A 20135-nucleotide genomic window follows, 5' to 3' on the forward strand; every position below is an offset into this window, starting at 1 on the left:
CGGTGACCTGGCAGGGCAGGGCGAGCTGATAGGAGGTGCTGAGGCAGCCTCCAGAAAAACCAGGCCAGGAGCAGTCGCTGCAGGAAAATGGGCATCACAGCTATAGCCCAAGGTTTATTTAATGCTTACTCTGCTGAAGGCTGACCCCACCCCCTTTACAAAAGGGGAGAGGGCCAACTAGTCAGTGCAGCTTATAACAGGCCTCACTTCACAGGAAGGAAGGACAGAGGAAATGAGGTGAGAACAGCCTTTTTGAACAAATGGGCTTTCACCAAAATGTCTGCAGACTTCAGGCTTAGGAGACTGGGCCTCCCACAGTTCCCTTTGGCCAGTTATCAGTAGCAGCCACCCCCAGTCACCTGGCATTCAAAGCCTCTCCTTAACTGTCAAGATCCTTCTGATGCAGCCCAACATACCATTGCTCCAACAGGCCAGGCTGCAGAGAACACACCACTCTCTGTGGCTGTTTGTCCAATTAGGATCTTGCCCAATCACCAGCGCCCAAATGCAGACCCTAGCTCATCCTCATGGCTGTATCTCGAGATCACTGAAACCCCAGGGTCTTTCTGCTTGGCTCTGTTTGACCCTCCTCATATTTGCTTATACTGAGGGTAATTCTGAACCTCCTACCAAGTCCTGCCCCTAAGTGTTGGATTGGGTGCCCCTTGGAGGCACTTTGGTTCCCTGCAATGTCATTAGATGCTCACATTCTTGGAGGCCTCAGCTGTAACAGGAGGGCCCTGGGCTGCCTATAATGCTGAAAATGGCATCTCTGAACTTGGGAGTCGGCTCAGACTCTGAGGAAATTAACCTGGCAGTCAAATAAGGCCACATGCCTCATGGAAGCTGAGTGGCACATGTAGTTTTTTTAATACACAGATTTCAACATCCCTAAAAACAAAGTATTATGAGATTCTAAATAAGTGTATGTTTATTAAGCGTTTACTAAAAGCTAGGACATTTGAACTTACTATGAGCTGAGCACATATCTGAGAGGATCTAGACAGAATGTGCCAGAGAGCTGGAATTTCCCCTCCACCTAAAAAGAGGAGGCGGGCAGGGAATAGCCATGCTGCCCCAGTCAAAGAAGCCAACACCTAAGTTGAGTAAGTATCCAAGTGTTAAAAAAGGAAACACTCTTCAGAGTTGATGGTGACTTCCTGACACCCTGTCTTTGCTGGGAAAAAAAAGTCATGGGATTTTACTGGGATACACCAAACCCAAATCAATTCATGGCAAATTTCACAGGACAGAGAAGGGATCAGGGCAAAGGTACCACACAGAAACTCATCCAAGCTATCTCTGAACTGCATAACAGAGACTGGGAGAAAATCCCCTCCTATGGCTCTGGACTCCAGGGATGGCCCCGCCTGGTCAAGCAGTAGACACAGTCAACAAAGACATAGGCCAGCAGCACAGGAGGAGAAGGCACCAGGGTGACTGCTATGTAATAGAGAATCCGGCCTTTCTCCCTGGTTTCCAGGAGATAATCTCTCACTCCTTGGAATTTCTCAGTGACAGAAGTACATTTGTTTTTCATGCTGTGCCCCTTAGATCACACCCAAGTTTATACTAGATGACTCAGAATGAGCCCCACCTTCTCTGAGGGAGGGAGGGAAGAGGAGCTGCAGATGGAGTTCAATCATGTGGTCAATGATTCAATCAATCATGTCTATGTAATGAAACCCTGATAAAAACTCTGAATGCTGAAGCTCAACAAACATAGATATGCTGAGAGGGTGTGCCCCAATTCCACAGGAGAAGACTTGGAGGCTCTACATTCCAGACCTTCCTAGACCTCGCCTTATGTCTCTTCATTTGACTGATTTGTAGCTTTTATAACAAAACGAATCACAAGTATAGTGCTTTCCTGAGTTCTGTGGGTCATTCTAGCAAATTTTTGAATCTGGGGGCTGTAGGAACTCCCACATTTGTAGTCGGTTGGTCAGAAGTACAGTTATCCTGGGGACCCCCAAACCTGCAGCTTGGGTCTGCAGTGAGGACAGTCACATGGGGACTGTGTCCTGGAGCCTGTGGAGTCTACACCAATGCTGGGTGGTGTCAGAATTGCATAGCAGTTTGTAGTGCCCCAGGTCCATCCTATCTTAGGTCTCAGCGAACATCCCGGACTCCATCTGCATTTCCAGGACTTTCTGTCTCCTTTACCTATCCTCTCCCCTACCTCCACTGAAAATCCAACTTCCTCTGTAATCAGGGTTTTTGAGAACCAGTTCAGGCACATGTGACAGCTCAGGGAGCAAGTGTGACCCACCACTACAGCACTGTGGAATACAAACCGAAGCATGGGCCACCGCTTAGCAGCTGTGCTTGACTTCAGGCAAATTACTAACCCTCTCTGAGCCTCAGTTCACATCTCTGTGAGATGAGGCTAGTGGGCCCTCCCCCTCATAGGGCTGATGGTACAATTCAGTGATGTAACTTATTTACAAAGAGCCAGACATGGTCTCACACATGTGGAAGGCATTCAGTAATCACCAGCCAACTCCCCTCCGACTTTCAAACTGCCCTGTACCCCAAACTCTCCCAAACTTTCTACTATCCCTAGATAACTGTTTTGAGAGTGCCAGGCCCACTGACAACATGCTGATGGTTTAGATCCCAGGACACAAGGAAACCAACCATTAAACCAAAAGTGGAAAGCAAGTAACCATTACCTTGAACAAAAAGGACATTTATATTTACTTCAGTGGCTGTAAAAGACACCATAAAATATAATATGCAGCAGGCATCCTCATGATTAATATGAGATCTTGCAAATTATTCTCTCAGGTCCCTGGGTGCATCCAACTGGTCACTAAGAACAATTAATTCTTTCAGGAAATGAAGTGATTGCAAATAGTCTCTGGTCAGTGGAAAATCTGCTTGTATTGTGAATAAAGAGCATAGAAAATGAGACTCAAATTCAGAGTTTTTCTGCCCCTGTGAATGGGGTGAAGTAAGATTAAAGAGACTTAAGTACAATTACTACCTGTGAGCACAGGTGCTCAGTGATGGTAGGACCTGCCAAATCTGGGGTTTGGGGATGTGGAGACCACCCAGATGCAGAAGACAGAGCAGAATTTGGGGATGTCCCAGACACGGGAGCAGGTGGGTGAGCTGGGGGTGATGCCATGCTGGCAGCAGGCAATAAGGTGGAAGTTCAGAGTCCAGACAGGGCACATGGGGGTTTCAGAGGGGAACCCCAACCACAGTGACCAAAGTTTAGACTAGAATCTCCAGGGCTAGGGGTGAATGAAGAACCAAAGAGCTACATCAGGAAGCAATTAGAACAAATCAGGTGCCAGGTCACAGGCAAGGTGAGGACCCAGGAGAACCAAAATCACATGTTTCAGCTGAGCCTCTCGGGTCCTGGCCTTGGGCTTCTTAGCTTCTCTGACCACGGTCTCAGAATCCTGAAAGGTGAGAAAATGCAGGAAGTGGCCAACAGTGGAAAGCTGGTAGGATTACAGGGTTAAGGTGCCAAGCAGACCACGACGGAGCATAGGGTCCAAGCCTACTCTTACTTACCGGCCAAGGTGGCTTCACTCCCAACCTGTGGTAGTGATCTCACCGATTAAGCCCTTGCCGGAAACTGTGCCAAGGTGTTTACTGAGACACAGTACATAAAACACCAAAGGGGTCACCGTGAGAGCAGTGAGCTCACGGCTGCAGTGGAGCACACCTCAGAGGCCAAGCCACCTCACTGAAGTGTAATGCCTCTGCGGAGTGGCAGGGCAAAGAGAGGGAATCTGTTCTCTAGCCAGCTCAGAAACCATGCTCTCCTCTGACAAAGTCAAACTTCCTACACGTTGAATGTAGGAATGCATGTAGGAATTCAGTGGGATTCATGGTCCACCCTGACAAAAGGAAAGGTTATTGGGCGTGGGGGGACATTCAACCCTATGGCACACCCCTGGAGTGGGAATGCAGACTGTCGTACTATCTCCCTGGTAAAGAGAGAAACCTACTGCCTGGTACAGCTTGGGGACCCAGAGACAAGGCGTTCGGAGGTGGGGTATAATGGTGCCAGGGACAGTGACTGTGGGGCTCCAGGCCACCATGTGACAGAAACCAGGCAAGCCGGCGGAGACACAACCAAAGAATGAGGAATGTGAAGTCTGCTTGCCCGCAACAGGCCACACACCAGAAAGGAGGAGCAGCGAGTCCTCAGTGTGGAGCAGGCAACAGCCGGCAGAGCAGGGCCAAGAGCCAGCCAGCCAGCCTCAGCCCCTTCACACGCAGTGCGAGTTCATGAAGGTTGATCTGCCATAAGCGGAAGGCTTCGCTGACGGAGATCTGGGTCCTTCTGAAGAACGAACAGGTACGCTTCCTCTTGTGCCTGCAGGAGGGGCAAGAAGGAAGGAGAGAACGAGAGATGAAGAGGCAACAGCACTCAGTACCACTTAGAAAAACAGAAGGTTTGCCAGCTCACCAGCTCCCTGCCCCAGTGGGTGACTCCTGTTCATACCATTATACCACTGCCCAACAGGGACCAGAGGAGCTCAGCTATCCCAAAGGAGTTTTCCTTTAAGTGGAGAGAGCAAAAGGAGGTGTTTCACAGGGTATCAAAAGGACCATGGACCCATTGGGAACAACTTTCCAATGTTGCTCTTTTTCTAAACGTATACTCAACATACGCCAATCTGCAATCCCACAAACTCAAATACAAAGCCTTCCCAAATGTTCTGAGGGTAAGAGTCACGTGGAAGATAGGTCAGAGAGGCTGAAGCCATTATGGATTCAGCCCAGCTCAATGCCTTCTTGCACCAACAAAAGGACATGATGAAAATTGGTGTTTAGGAAGATTACCTGGTATTCGAGACTTTGTTTCCTGAACCCTCAGAGGAAGAATAAATCATGTCCAGCCTTTCCCATGTGCAGTCTATTTTGTGTACTCTAATTCGATATTTGAGAGTGGGCATGATGCATGTGCTTAACTCTCCCTTCACCAGTTTGCCAGAAGGACCCACTCCCGCCTCGGAGGGATGGGCCAGGAGTCGACCACAGTCCAGGCCTCCTCTCTCCGGTGAGAACATTCAGCCAGAGCATGGCCCTCCCATGTACCTGCCACACACAGGCAGAAGGACCCAGAACCGTCACTCTTCTACCAACCACCTCCCTGAGGAAGCACCCTTCCCTCCCTCATCAACACAGCAACAGCGCTGAGGCATCTAAAAAGATCTCTGAGATCCCAAGAGAACCTGCTGGCGACACTTTCCTGAGTCACAGCCACACCCGCAGGGAAAAGAACGCTGGCCCCACTGCCTGGCCAGTCCTGGGGAGAGAGGTCCTGGGATCAATCAGAGACAGGTTGTACATCAAGGCCTTCTGATCCCAAGCCCAGGAACACTTAGATGGGGCTGAGACTCTCAGAAAACATTTCAAACTTTACTGAAGGTATAAATAGCCTGGGAAGCTTGACCAGGAGGGTGAGGTCCTGGAAACCGCCATCTTTGACAAGTGTAGGTGGCTCTGTGGACCACCCAAAAACAGTGCCCTGAGGCATCAGCAAATTCACCAGACCTAGTTTCTGCCCCTAACTTTCCCTGCAAGGAGAGCTGTAGACTGGGGAGCTCAGGCAGGGCCCTGGGGACTGGTGGGACAAAGTGGTGGCAAATGGAACCCCTGGGGCCAGCCAGAGAGCTGGGAGGAGAGGAGAGGCCAGAGCCCACACTCACGCAGCCAGTGCTCTGATGCAGCAACGTGACATGCTGAGGAAGGAGCTGGAGCTGGCACGGGTGCTGAGGGCAGCCTCAATGCCACGCAGCAGGTCATTGGTCTTGAAGATGAGAAGCATCTGGCGCGGCACGTCGTTGAGGAGCTGGCTGATCTGGGGGAGGTAGTTGGCTGCATTGTTGCGGATCTCTGAGTCCTGAAACAGCAACAGAGAGACAGAAATGGACAGCTGGTGTGGGAGGTGAGGCCCAGGGTGGTGGGTGTCCAGGCAGCCTCTGACCTGAGGGGCTACAAGGAAGCTCCAAAAGGGAGTTCTAGCACTGCTGCCCTGGCACCCCAGAATCCTCCCCAAAGGGACTCTTAGCACCAGGGGCTTTGTAGCCTGACAAACCTGGATGGGACATCTCACCTAAATTCTGGCCCATCACTGAACGCACTACAGGAGCACATCAGTGGAGCCAGGCTGCGTTTCTGCTGCCTCTGTTGTCCCTGTCTCCCTCAGCCAAGGCCCCTGATTCCCATCCCGGAAACCAGCACTGATCAGGGCAGGAAGTCCACCTCCCCACCAACCCTTCGATGAGGCTGGAGTCGGCCAGCCTCTCAGGCCAGGGGGCCACCCTCCTGTTACTCTCCAAGGCTTCTTCCCTAGCCACACTTTCAGGCCAGGCCGGGAAGGAGGTCTGCAAGTGGGAACTGGCTGAGTCACGGCCCCCACCATCCCTTCAGCCAAGCCCAGGCTGGTAAAGCTCATAGGTCTCAGCTCCTGACCCAACCCAACTCCAACATCCTGCCCTTTCCCTGCCTGATCCCATGCCCACCAGGCCTACCGAGGGCTAGTGCTGCCCACATAGGCCTGCCACTGTCCTCCGTGCTGGAAGCTGTCTCAGCCCACCAAGTGCTGAAGTTGTGATGCCCAAAGAGCAGGATCCAAGGCTAGCCCTCAACCCAGCCTGTTGTACAAGTTTGGGGTCTGGCTTCCCACTCTTTCCTGTCCCTGAGTTTTGCCTGGCTCTGCGCAGACACTGAACATGACAGTACAGCTCTGACCCTTCTCAGCCTCCAGAGAAATGACAATGGTGATGACAATGCCAACACACACTGAATATTCACTAAGTGAGCTGTGCACAGGTATCAGCTCAGTTAATCTTTACAACAACCCTATCAGGGAGTGTATCACCCCTATTTGGGGGGGAGAAACTGAGGCACTGAGAAGTTAAGTAAGCTGCTCACAGTCCACAGCTAGTAAGTGGTGAACCAGGATTCAAACTCTAGCAGTCTAGCTCCTGAGCTCATGCCTTCACCACCAGGCTATCCTGCCTCTCAGCTCACAGCGGGACTGTGTGACCCTCGGTAAGTCCTTCCATCTTTTCCAACCCATGTCCTCACCTAAAAACGGAATGCTACTGCCCTCCACGTCCACCTCCCAGCAGTACCAAGAGGGTCATCAGAGGTAAGGGATGGGGAGGCGGTCGGTGCCAATCGAAGTCACGATGAGGACCCCAGAGTACTGCCAGAGGCTCCACCACCTGCCTGCTTTCTGCAGCAGAAGCAGAACTCTCAGCCCCTTCAGGAACATGTGTGAGCTGCTGCTGAGTTGATGTGGAACTTGAAATGTCCCTCAGGCAGCAGCTATCAGACTAGAACATCTCCACGAAGCCAGACTCCAAGAGGCCATCTCCCTCCTCAGTGCCTTCTGCCATAGCTGTAGGGCTAAGATCAAGGCCCTGCTCACCACAGACACCCACCTCTCAGCAAGGTCAGGCCTGGCCTTGTGGCAGCCCCTCTCTGCCCAAACAGAGTACATGTGCCCACCCAGGCTACCTTGCAGAGCATCTCTCAGAGGACAGCCTCCAAGGGTGGACACATCCTAATGGTGGGTATCTGCAACAGACCCTGCTGGGTGCCTACACAGCACCCCCATTCTCCTTGTTAAAAGAACCCACTATTGTTCACTTGACCCCTGGGGCATGCCCTTCAGGGAAGCAGAGCCCGTGCCCAGCCCCAAGGAGAGAATCTTGATTGATTGATCTCAACCGATGACCACTCTGAGCTCAATGCCGCTGCCAAGTGATTGTGCTTCTGATCTGGCCAATGAGACACAAGGAGGAGTCAGCTGGGGACTTCTGGGAAAGCTTTTCTTTCTCTTAAGAAATGTTGCATGAGAAGAAATAGCCCCTTATTTTCACCACAGAATGAAGATATAAAACTAGGAACTGCCATGGTCATCCTGGAGTCGAGAGAGGAAAGCCCAGAATCCTGAGACTCTTGATCTACTCAAAAACCAACCTGGACCCACCCACCTCCAGGCTTCTTATTATGGAGAGACCAAATCACTGATTGTTTAAGCCACTTCTGGTTGGGAAAATATCCTCTGTGATACCATGTTGGAGGTTCCCTAATTCTCAATAAGACTAGGACACAGAAGAACTGAGCCCTTACATCTCAGGCTGCTGGCCCGGAGTAACCAGGTTTCTTCTCTCTGGGCTTTTGTCCACAGTGAGCAAATGGAGTCCGTGTCTCCAGAACCTACACAAACACCTCTCTACCAGACCTGGTCCTAGGGCTGCAGGGACCTTATAAAAAGATGTACAAGACAGGACCCCTACCCTCCAGGTATACACCAACTAGTTAGAGTTATTTTAAAGATACAAGTAACTACTCTGTGAGGAGTATAAGGTACTTGCCCAGAAGTGATACAAGTACGAAGGGACCACTTTTGGCAAAGGTGGTGAGGAGAGGCTTCCTGGGTTGGTGCTCTGGACAGAATTATGCTCCCCAACCCCAAATCCCTATGTTCAGGTCCTAACACCAATGTGACCATATTTATAAACAAATTAAATCGAAGTTCAATGAATTCATAAGGGTAGGGCCTTAATCCAATAGGATCGAAGTCCTTATAAGAAGAGGAAGAGACATGGGAGCGAGCACACACACACGGGAAAGGCCATGTGAGGACACAGCGAGAAAGCGGCCCTCTGCATACGAGGAAGGGAGGCCTCACCAGAAACCAACACTGACACCACCTTAACCCTGGACTCCAGCCTCCAGAACTGTGAGAAAATAAATTTCTATTGTTTAAGCCACCCAGTCAGTAGTATTCTATTATCGCAACCCAAGGAGACTAGTACAGTAGCATGTACACTGGGTCTTTATGAGTGAATAAGAATGCAAAATAAAATTCTTACTTTATTAATAAAAATAGGTATCATTTACTAAGTGCCCACTGTGTGCCACATGGTCTTGTCCAGCCTGGTGGCTTTAAATACGAACTATATGCTGAGGACTCCTGAATTTATATCTTCAGCCTGGATCTTCTTTGAACTCCAGGCTTAACCACACACAGCTCTACCTGAATGCTCAAGAGAACTACTGACTACCGACTGTGTCCTTCTCAAAGTCTTCCCTATGTCAGGAAGTGGCACCATTCCCAGCCCTATGACTCACCCCAAAGAAACAGGAAACAACTTTGGCCCCTCCATTTCCTCCGTGCCACACCCCAGCCAACAGAAAGGCCTCTCAATCTTCTGTCCAGAACACATACTATCTTCCATCTGCTTCTGTCCACCTCCACCACCACTGGTGTAGTTTGGGCCCCCAAATCTCTCTGGCCGCAGCCCCACCCCAGCCTCCTAACTAATTGTGCTGTTGCTCATCTCACCTTACTCCAGAGAGGTACTTAAAACAGGAAGTCTGAGCATGTCCTTCTCCCTAAACACCTGTCAAAGGCTTTGCTTTGTACTGAGAATTCATCTGAACCTCTTCCTATGGCATATGAGGCCCTGTGTGGTGCTCCCCCACCCAGTGCCCCAAGTCCTCCTCATCCGCCATCCACCCCACTGCGCTCCAGAAACACCAGGGTCTTTCTTCCAGCAGGCTGAGTGCCTGGGGTGCCCTCCGCTTGGAGCTCTTTCTCCAAGCTCTCCCTGTGGCTAGTACCTTTCTTGTCCTTCAAGCCTCAGCTTAAATGTCAACTCCTCAGTGACATCTTCTCTGAGCACCCCCATTACTTACCACCATGGCCCCCTGCTTGTTTCTTCCCTGGCGCCTACAACTTGCAGTTACTCCACTTACCTGTTTATTCACTTGTTTACTGTCTGTCTCCCTCAACTCCAGTGCAAATTCCACGAAGGCCTGTCTGCCTGTTCATCACCAGATCCTCAGCATGTAGTCTGGGGTCCGGCAAAGATAAATGTTTGTTTAATGAACAAACTTCAGGAACTACGGGGAGGTACTGTACATGCCTTATCAATAAAGCAAAAACTATCATCCCTAATCAACAAAGGAAGGAGACTGTCTCTCTTCTTTTGAGGTGACAAGCTTTAAAGCTACTTAAGCCTGTAGCAGTTGGTGGTCATTTTCACCACCAAGCTTGCTGGGGAATAATGTCAACTTGGAGGAAAGCAGAGCCAAGAGATGATGAGAGGTGGCCTCCTCATGATAGTATTTGAGACTCTGGATCCAGTCATTTTTTTTTTTTTTTAATTATTATTTTTTATTGAAGGGTAGTTGACACACAGTATTACATTACATGAGTTTCAAGTGTACAACACAGTGGTAGAACATTTATATACATAATTCTAGGTTCCAGCTATCACCCTACCAGGCTGTTACAATATCTTGACTATATTCCTTATGCTATACATTACATCCCGGTTACTTATTTATTTTACCATTGGAAGTCTGTCCTTTTTTTTTTTTTTTTTTTTTTTTTTTTTTGTGAGGGCATCTCTCATATTTATTGATCAAATGGTTGTTAACGACAATAAAATTCTGTATAGGGGAGTCAATTCTCAATGCACAATCATTATTCCACCCCAAGCCTAATTTTCGCCAGTCTCCAATCTTCTGAGGCATAACAAACAAGTTCTTACATGTAGAACAAATTCTTACATAATGAATAAGTTATAGTGAACAGTACAAGGGCAGTCATCACAGAAACTTTCGGTTTTGCTCATGCATTATGAACTATAAACAGTCAGTTCAAATATGAATACTCATTTGGTTTTTATACTTGATTTATATGTGGATACCACATTTCTCTCTTTATTATTATTATTTTTAATAAAATGCTGAAGTGGTAGGTAGATACAAGATAAAGGTAGAAAACATAGTTTAGTGTTGTAAGAGAGCACATGTAGATGATCAGGTGTGTGCCTGTAGACTATGTGTTAATCCAAGCTAGACCAGGGCAATAAAACATCCACGTATGCAAAGATTTCTCTCAGAACGGGGGGGTGAGGTTCTAAGCCTCACCTCTGTTGATCCCCAATTTCTCACCTGATGGCCCCCCTGCGACTGTGCCTGTCTTAGGTTGTTCCTCCCTTGAGGAATCTTACCCGTCTCTGGCTAACCAGTCATCTTCCGGGGCCATACAGGGAAATGTGAAGTTGGTAAGTGAGAGAGAAGCCTTATTGTTTGAAAAAGTTAGCTTTTTACTTCTTTGCATATTTATGCCCTGTGGCTTCTATGCCCAGCATTTGTCTTGAGGTATCTTTACCACTTGGAAGAATTATGATACTCGGTAAATTTGATATGAGGCACGAATTCTATTTAAGGGTTGTAATTAGGAAGGAAGAAGAAAAGCTATAGAAGTAGCAGGCGGAAGAAAACATGGGAAGATTGATTATTTCTTTGATATATCTTCTTGTAGAGTAACTTCAGCATGTATAGGTTTTAAGCTACTACTTAAATTGCACACACACATTAACATAATAGGAGTATAGTTACATAACCAAAGCATATCTGTAATTACCAGCCATCTGCAGTGAAACCAAGAAAACCAGTTAGGCACCTTAGGCATTTGTGAAAACTTATCTATGATATGGTGGATATTGTCCAACTGAACTAGAACAGTCTGAGAGAAATCAGACAAATTAAAACAACCCATTCCTGGGGACTGTTCACATGCCATATGTTCTTTTAACAGTAAATAGTTTTTAGTTGTAAGACTTTGGAGCGCTACAATTTGTACTTCTCCAAATTCTTGGTTGAGTTCCAACAGTATAGATCCAGTCCAATTTTGTTGTTTTACTGTATGCACAGGCCAGCTTAGATATCTCCTTCCTCATTCCCATGGCAAGTCCAGGAACTGGTGGGATGAGTGCATCTACAGCTGTAGCAGTGCGTGGATCTTTGTTGGGGTTTTTTGATGATCATCTTCTGGCATGAGTCTTCCAGAGAGTGCAGATGTTGGAAGTTCTTTTTCATATCGTATCTTAGTTCATTTTCGGGGTAGCCCAATTAGGCTTTGATCCTCTGTATAAACACAAACAGACCCTTTGCCTACACTTTTATATGCCCTTTATACCCTTGTGTAGAACTCGTTGGAGGTTACCACACAGGAACTGCCCTTTTTTTTTTTTTTTTGCTATCACTAATCTACACTTACATGACGAATATTATGTTTACTAGGCTCTCCCCTATACCAGGTCTCCCCTATAAACCCCTTTACAGTCACTGTCCATCAGCATAGCAAAATGTTGTAGAATCACTACTTGCCTTCTCTGTGTTGTACAGCCCTCCCTTTTCTCCTACCCCCCCATGCATGTTAATCTTAATACCCCCCTACTTCTCCCCCCCTTATCCCTCCCTACCCACCCATCCTCCCCAGTCCCTTTCCCTTTGGTACCTGTTAGTCCATTCTTGAGTTCTGTGATTCTGCTGCTGTTTTGTTCCTTCAGTTTTTCCTTTGTTCTTATATTCCACAGATAAGTGAAATCATTTGGTATTTCTCTTTCTCCGCTTGGCTTGTTTCACTGAGCATAATACCCTCCAGCTCCATCCATGTTGCTGCAAATGATTGGATTTGCCCTTTTCTTATAGCTGAGTAGTATTCCATTGTGTATATGTACCACATCTTCTTTATCCATTCATCTATTGATGGACATTTAGGTTGCTTCCAATTCTTGGCTATTGTAAATAGTGCTGCGATAAACATAGGGGTGCATCTGTCTTTCTCAAACTTGATTGCTGCATTCTTAGGGTAAATTCCTAGGAGTGCAATTCCTGGGTCAAATGGTAAGTCTGTTTTGAGCATTTTGATGTACCTCCATACTGCTTTCCACAATGGTTGAACTAACTTACATTCCCACCAGCAGTGTAGGAGGGTTCCCCTTTCTCCACAGCCTCGCCAACATTTGTTGTTGTTTGTCTTTTGGATGGCAGCCATCCTTACTGGTGTGAGGTGATACCTCATTGTAGTTTTAATTTGCATTTCTCTGATAATTAGCGATGTGGAGCATCTTTTCATGTGTCTGTTGGCCATCTGTATTTCTTTTTTGGAGAACTGTCTGTTCAGTTCCTCTGCCCATTTTTTAATTGGGTTATTTGTTTTTTGTTTGTTGAGGCGTGAGAGCTCCTTATATATTCTGGACGTCAAGCCTTTATCGGATGTGTCATTTTCAAATATATTCTCCCATACTGTAGGGATCCTTCTTGTTCTATTGATGGTGTCTTTTGCTGTACAGAAGCTTTTCAGCTTAATATAGTCCCACTTACTCATTTTTGCTGTTGTTTTCCTTGCCCGGGGAGATATGTTCAAGAAGAGGTCACTCATGTTTATGTCTAAGAGGTTTTCGCCTATGTTTTCTTCCAAGAGTTTAATGGTTTCATGGCTTACATTCAGGTCTTTGATCCATTTTGAGTTTACTTTTGTATATGGGGTTAGACAATGGTCCAGTTTCATTCTCCTACATGTAGCTGTCCAGTTTTGCCAGCACCACCTGTTGAAGAGACTGTCATTTCCCCACTGTATGTCCATGGCTCCTTTATCAAATATTAATTGACCATATATGTCTGGGTTAATGTCTGGATTCTCTAGTCTGTTCCATTGGTCTGTGGCTCTGCTCTTGTGCCTGTACCAAATTGTCTTGATTACTATGGCTTTATAGTAGAGCTTGAAGTTGGGGAGTGAGATCCCCCCTACTTTATTCTTCTTTCTCAGGATTGCTTTGGCTATTCGGGGTCTTTGGTGTTCCCATATGAATTTTTGAATTATTTGTTCCAGTTCATTGAAGAATGTTGCTGGTAGTTTCATAGGGATTGCATCAAATCTGTATATTGCTTTGGGCAGGATGGCCATTTTAACGATATTAATTCTTCCTAGCCACGAGCATGGGATGAGTTTCCATCTGTTAGTGTCCCCTTTAATTTCTCTTAAGAGTGACTTGTAGTTTTCAGAGTATAAGTCTTTCACTTCTTTGGTTAGGTTTATTCCTAGGTATTTTATTTTTTTTGATGCAATTGTGAATGGAGTTGTTTTCCTGATTTCTCTCTCTGTTGGTTCATTGTTAGTATATAGGAAAGCCACAGATTTCTGTGTGTTGATTTTGTATCCTGCAACTTTGCTGTATTCCGATATCAGTTCTAGTAATTTTGGGGTGGAGTCTTTAGGGTTTTTTATGTACAGTATCATGTCATCTGCAAATAGTGACAGTTTAACTTCTTCTTTACCAATCTGGATTCCTTGTATTTCTTTATTTTGTCTGATTGCCGTGGCTAGGACCTCCAGTACTATGTTAAATAACAGTGGAGAGAGTGGGCATCCCTGTCTAGTTCCCGATCTCAGAGGAAATGCTTTCAGCTTCTCGCTGTTCAATATAATGTTGGCTGTGGGTTTATCATAGATGGCCTTTATTATGTTGAGGTACTTGCCCTCTATTCCCATTTTGCTGAGAGTTTTTAACATGAATGGATGTTGAACTTTGTCAAATGCTTTTTCAGCATCTATGGAGATGATCATGTGGTTTTTGTCTTTCTTTTTGTTGATGTGGTGGATGATGTTGATGGACTTTCGAATGTTGTACCATCCTTGCATCCCTGGAATGAATCCCACTTGGTCATGGTGTATGATCCTTTTGATGTATTTTTGAATTCGGTTTGCTAATATTTTGTTGAGTATTTTTGCATCTACGTTCATCAGGGATATTGGTCTGTAGTTTTCTTTTTTGGTGGGGTCTTTGCCTGGTTTTGGTATTAGGGTGATGTTAGCTTCATAGAATGAGTTTGGGAGTATCCCCTCCTCCTCTATTTTTTGGAAAACTTTAAGGAGAATGGGTATTATGTCTTCCCTGTATGTCTGATAAAATTCGGAGGTAAATCCATCTGGCCCGGGGATTTTGTTCTTTGGTAGTTTTTTGATTACCTCTTCAATTTCGTTGCTGGTAATTGGTCTGTTTAGATTTTCTGTTTCTTCCTGGGTCAATCTTGGAAGGTTATATTTTTCTAGGAAGTTGTCCATTTCTCCTAGGTTTCCCAGCTTGTTAGCATATAGGTTTTCATAGTATTCTCCAATAATTCTTTGCATTTCCGTGGGGTCCGTCGTGATTTTTCCTTTCTCGTTTCTGATACTGTTGATTTGTGTTGATTCTCTTTTCTTCTTAATAAGTCTGGCTAGAGGCTTATCTATTTTGTTTATTTTCTCGAAGAACCAGCTCTTGGTTGCATTGATTTTTGCTATTGTTTTATTCTTCTCAATTTTATTTATTTCTTCTCTGATCTTTATTATGTCCCTCCTTCTGTTGACCTTAGGCCTCATCTGTTCTTCTTTTTCCAATTTCGATAATTGTGACATTAGACCATTCATTTGGGATTGCTCTTCCTTTTTTAAATATGCTTGGATTGCTATATACTTTCCTCTTAAGACTGCTTTTGCTGTGTCCCACAGAAGTTGGGGCTTAGTGTTGTTGTTGTCATTTGTTTCCATATATTGCTGGATCTCCATTTTGATTTGGTCATTGATCCATTGATTATTTAGGAGCGTGTTGTTAAGCCTCCATGTGTTTGTGAGCCTCTTTGCTTTCTTTGTACAGTTTATTTCTAGTTTTATGCCTTTGTGGTCTGAAAAGTTGGTTGGTAGGATTTCAATCTTTTGGAATTTTCTGAGGCTCTTTTTGTGGCCTAGTATGTGGTCTATTCTGGAGAATGTTCCATGTGCACTTGAGAAGAATGTATATCCCGCTGCTTTTGGATGTAGAGTTCTATAGATGTCTATTAGGTCCATCTGCTCTACTGTGTTGTTCAGTGCTTCCGTGTCCTTACTTATTTTCTGCCCAGTGGATCTATCCTTTGGGGTGAGTGGTGTGTTGAAGTCTCCTAGAATGAATGCATTGCAGTCTATATCCCCCTTTAGTTCTGTTAGTATTTGTTTCACATATGCTGGTGCTCCTGTGTTGGGTGCATATATATTTAGAATGGTTATATCCTCTTGTTTGACTGAGCCCTTTATCATTATGTAGTGTCCTTCTTTATCTCTTGTTACTTTCTTTGTTTTGAAGTCTATTTTGTCTGATATTAGTACTGCAACCCCTGCTTTCTTCTCACTGTTGTTTGCTTGAAATATGTTTTTCCATCCCTTGACTTTTAGTCTGTACATGTCTTTGGGTTTGAGGTGAGTTTCTTGTAAGCAGCATATAGATGGGTCTTGCTTTTTTATCCATTCTGTTACTCTGTGTCTTTTGATTGGTGCATTCAACCCATTAACATTTAGGGTGACTATTGAAAGATATGTACTTATTGCCATTGCAGGCTTTAAATTCGTGGTTACCAAAGGTTCAAGGTTAGCCTCTTTAGTATCTTACTGCCTAACTTAGCTCGCTTATTGAGCTGTTATATACACTGTCTGGAGATTCTTTTCTTCTCTCCCTTCTTGTTCCTCCTCCTCGATTCTTCATATGTTGGGTGTTTTGTGCTGTGCTCTTTCTAGGAGTGCTCCCATCTAGAGCAGTCCCTGTAAGATGTTCTGTAGAGGTGGTTTGTGGAAAGCAAATTCCCTCAGCTTTTGTTTGTCTGGGAATTGTTTAATCCCACCGTCATATTTGAATGATAGTCGTGCTGGATACAGTATCCTTGGTTCAAGGCCCTTCTGTTTCATTGTATTAAATATATCATGCCATTCTCTTCTGGCCTGTAGGGTTTCTGTTGAGAAATCTGACGTTAGCCTGATGGGTTTCCCTTTATAGGTGACCTTTTTCTCTCTAGCTGCCTTTAACACTCTTTCCTTGTCCTTGATCTTTGCCATTTTAATTATTATGTGTCTTGGTGTTGCCCTTCTTGGATCCTTTCTGTTGGGGGTTCTGTGTATTTCCGTGGTCTGTTTGATTACTTCCTCCCCCAGTGTGGGGAAGTTTTCAGCAATTATTTCTTCTAAGATACTTTCCATCTCTTTGCCTCTCTCTTCTTCTTCTGGGACCCCTATAATACGGATATTGCTCCTTTTAGATTGGTCACACAGTTCTCTTAATATTGTTTCATTCCTGGAGATCCTTTTGTCTCTCTCTATGTCAGCTTCTATGCGTTCCTGTTCTCTGATTTCAATTCCATCAATGGCCTCTTGCATTCTATCCATTCTGCTTATAAACCCTTCCAGAGTTTGTTTCATTTCTGCGATCTCCTTTCTGGCATCTGTGATCTCTTTCCGGACTTCATCCCATTTTTCTTGCGTATTTCTCTGCATCTCTGTCAGCATGTTTATGATTCTTATTTTGAATTCTTTGTCAGGAAGACTGGTTAGGTCTGTCTCCTTCTCTGGTGTTGTCTCTGTGATCTTTGTCTGCCTGTAGCTTTGCCTTTTCATGGTGATAGGAATAGTCTGCAGAACTGGGACGAGTGACGGCTGGAAGGACTTCCTTTCTTGTTGGTTTGTGGCTCTCCTCTCCTGGGAGAACAGCGGCCTCTAGTGGCTTGTGCTGCGCAGCTGCGCGCAGACAGGGTTTCTGCTTCCTGCCCGGCTGCTATGGAGTTAATCTCCGCTGTTGCTGTGGGCGTGGCCTGGCTCGGGCAGCTACTCCAAAATGGTGGAGTCGCGTTGGAGCAGGAGCTGCTGGGAGGCTATTTATCTCCGTAAGGGGCCTCCCTGCTCCCTGCAGCCCAGGGGTTAGGGTGCCCTGAGATCCCGGGTTCCCTACCTCTGGATTAAGTGACCCGCCCTGCCCCTTTAAGACTTCCAAAAAGCACCCGCCAAAACAAAACAACGACCACAAAAAAAACCAAGAAAAAAAATTTTTTTAATTAAAAAAAAAAAAAAAATTTTTTTAATTAAAAAAAAAAGGTGGTCGTTCGTTTTTCTTTATTCTCCGGTGCCAGCCTCAGGCCTCTGCTCACCGGTCTTTCTGCCCTGTTTCCCTAATATTGGGGTCCCTGTCCCTTTAAGACTTCCAAAAAGCGCTCGCCAAAACAAAGCAGCAAAAAAGCAAAAAAAAAAAAAATGGTCGCGCGCTTTTCTTATGTCCTCTGTCGCCCAGCCTCCAGTGCCTGCTCACTGTTCTTGCTGCCCTGTTTTCCCAGTATCGAGGGCCCTGCACTCTGGCCCAGATGGCTGGGGCTGGGTGTTCGGCAGCCCTGGGCTCCGTCTCCCTCCCGCTCTGCCCGCTCCTCTCCCGCCGGGAACTGGAGGGAGGGGCGCTCGGCTCCCGCGGGGCCGGGGCTTGTATCTCACCCACTTCGCGAGGCGTTGGGTTCTCTCAGGTGCGGATGTGGTCTGGATATTGTCCTGTGTCCTCTGGTCTTTATTCTAGGAAGGGTTGTCTTTGTTATATTTTCATAGATATATGTTGTTTTGGGAGGAGATTTCCGCTGCTCTACTCACGCCGCCATCTTCCGCCCCCTGTTTCACCTGGATCCAGTCATTTTTAAAGCCCCCTTCCATAGGCAGCTTATGGGGCCCTTAGGCTCAAAGAGGTGACAAGAGCTATCTATCCAAGGTCATGCCACTAGGAAGAGCAGGTGCCAGAACTAGAATCCAGGTCTTTCTGACTATACATGCAGGCCCCTGTCCCTTGTGATGAGAAGGGACTTGAGCTGAGCCTGAACCCGTCTGCATGTGCATATGGACAAGTGCACATGGTCTGGCAAACTGACAGACTGGGAAGACAGTCAGTGCCATGAGAGATTGAGAAGTCAGGGAGGGAGCTCACCCTGAGCCAGAAGAATGAGCCACCTTGCAGGTCCCTGCCGAGGGGGCAGAGGGGGGTATGCATCCCGGGAGGGCTCGTCTCAGCCCAGACTCCAAGGCACTCTTGTCTAGAGTCAAGGGAGAACAAGCTGCAAAGGACGACTGGAAAAGTCACTTCCCTAAAAACCATTGGACACCAGGACAAGAAGCACTGCCTGAGGAACTGGAGCGTACCCAGCGCCCCCACCAAGTCAGGTGCCCTAGAGGAGCCACACAAGGGAGACAGTGCCCAGACACAGGAGGGGGTGCCAGCCTGTTTAGGAGACAGTCCCTGGGCTGTCCCACAAGTCCTGGGGGAGAAGTTGGCAGAAGAACCTACAAGCAGACTGAAGCAAAAGCCACAGAGATCTGGATGACACAGTCAACAGGACCCGTCCCCACTCCGGGTGATGAGGCTCTGCAGGATACAGCGGAACACAGTTCCCTTCCCCTCAGTCCATCGATGGACACTGTTTCTCCTCTGCTCTCTTTCCCACCCAGCATACCTCCAATTCTGCCAACCACCTACCCCTAGAGCCCACCAGTCTAGAATCTTAGACCCTGGGTTGGAAGGGGTCCGAGGGCCATCCCTGCCTGCCCCTTGCATTCGGGAGAGGGCAGGGCCGGGAGCGGCCCACCTACCTCAGTGGCGGTGACTGGTGTTTGGCCGATGCCCCTGTTGACCGAGTCCCACGACCGGGCTGTCAGCATACAAGCAAACAAGGGGTAGAGGTGGCCCGCTCCCAGGCGCTGGCTATACTTCCTCACCCTCCTCATGTCAGTCCAGATCAGCGACTGCCAGAGGCGGCAATAATCCAGGCGAAACTCTTCCGTGAGCACCTGTGGCGGGGCAACCGCAGCAGAACCTGAGTCACCTCTCCCCGTGAAAGACCTGGTCCCCGACCCACGTGGCCATGGTGAAGGGGGGCGGTGGATGAAGACCGTGGCTCCTGCACAACCTGTGCTTCTGGCCCAAAGTCCAGCCATCCCTGAAGGTCCAAGTTCAAAGCCACTATTTGGCCAGCCTTGGTCCTGAGCAGCACAGACTACCAACTGCCCACCAAAATCACATTCCCCGCCTCTCTCCTAGTTAGATACGGCCCTCTGCCTGAGCTTCAGTGAGACAGAAGCTCCACTTCCAGGCCCAGCTCCTGAAAAACTTCCCACGCATGCTCCCCCACGCCCTACCTCTGCTGCTGGCAGATGGGAGGCCTGGGAGGCAGAGCCTCAGTCAGCCCCCGCCTTCAGACTCTTCCACCCACTCGGCATCGGGATGTGAGCAATGAGACGTCTGTGTGCTGGGCCATCATTTGCTTGCAGCCTGTGTGTGACACCAGCTAGCCTACCTTAAACTAATGTACCCACCATCACTGAGCTTCTCAGAGGAGGCCAAGATTTGGGCTGTGGGATCAGGGCCCTGAGAGGAAGAGCAGCAGACCATCAGGGAAACCTCCCCTGGATCATCTGTCTCATGGAATCAAGCCAGACCCTGGGTTCTGGGATTGGCAGTGAACTTCCAGCTTCTAGGCAG

At 47.2% G+C, this 20135-nt stretch overlaps 1 protein-coding gene across 8 annotated transcripts in view; it reads right to left on the minus strand.

The window, feature by feature from the left end:
* The window catches only part of ADCK1 (aarF domain containing kinase 1), a 164701-nt gene that overhangs the window by 11604 nt on the left and 132962 nt on the right, over window positions 1–20135 (minus strand). For 5 of the 8 annotated variants that reach the window (XM_057488268.1, XM_057488274.1, XM_057488272.1 and 2 more), the window contains 3 exons: window positions 19247–19444; window positions 5679–5872; window positions 2868–4339 (listed from right to left, as the gene is read on the minus strand). In XM_057488268.1, the coding sequence (XP_057344251.1) occupies window positions 4168–4339; window positions 5679–5872; window positions 19247–19444 (564 nt within the window). In that variant the 3' untranslated portion in view covers window positions 2868–4167. Of the gene's footprint in view, window positions 1–2867; window positions 4340–5678; window positions 5873–19246; window positions 19445–20135 lie in introns of those variants that run through there. The other 3 variants (XM_057488271.1, XM_057488270.1, XM_057488273.1) reach the window with 3 other exon arrangements.

This window comes from Manis pentadactyla, chromosome 11, assembly GCF_030020395.1.
Source record: "Manis pentadactyla isolate mManPen7 chromosome 11, mManPen7.hap1, whole genome shotgun sequence".
Taxonomy (NCBI): domain Eukaryota; kingdom Metazoa; phylum Chordata; class Mammalia; order Pholidota; family Manidae; genus Manis; species Manis pentadactyla.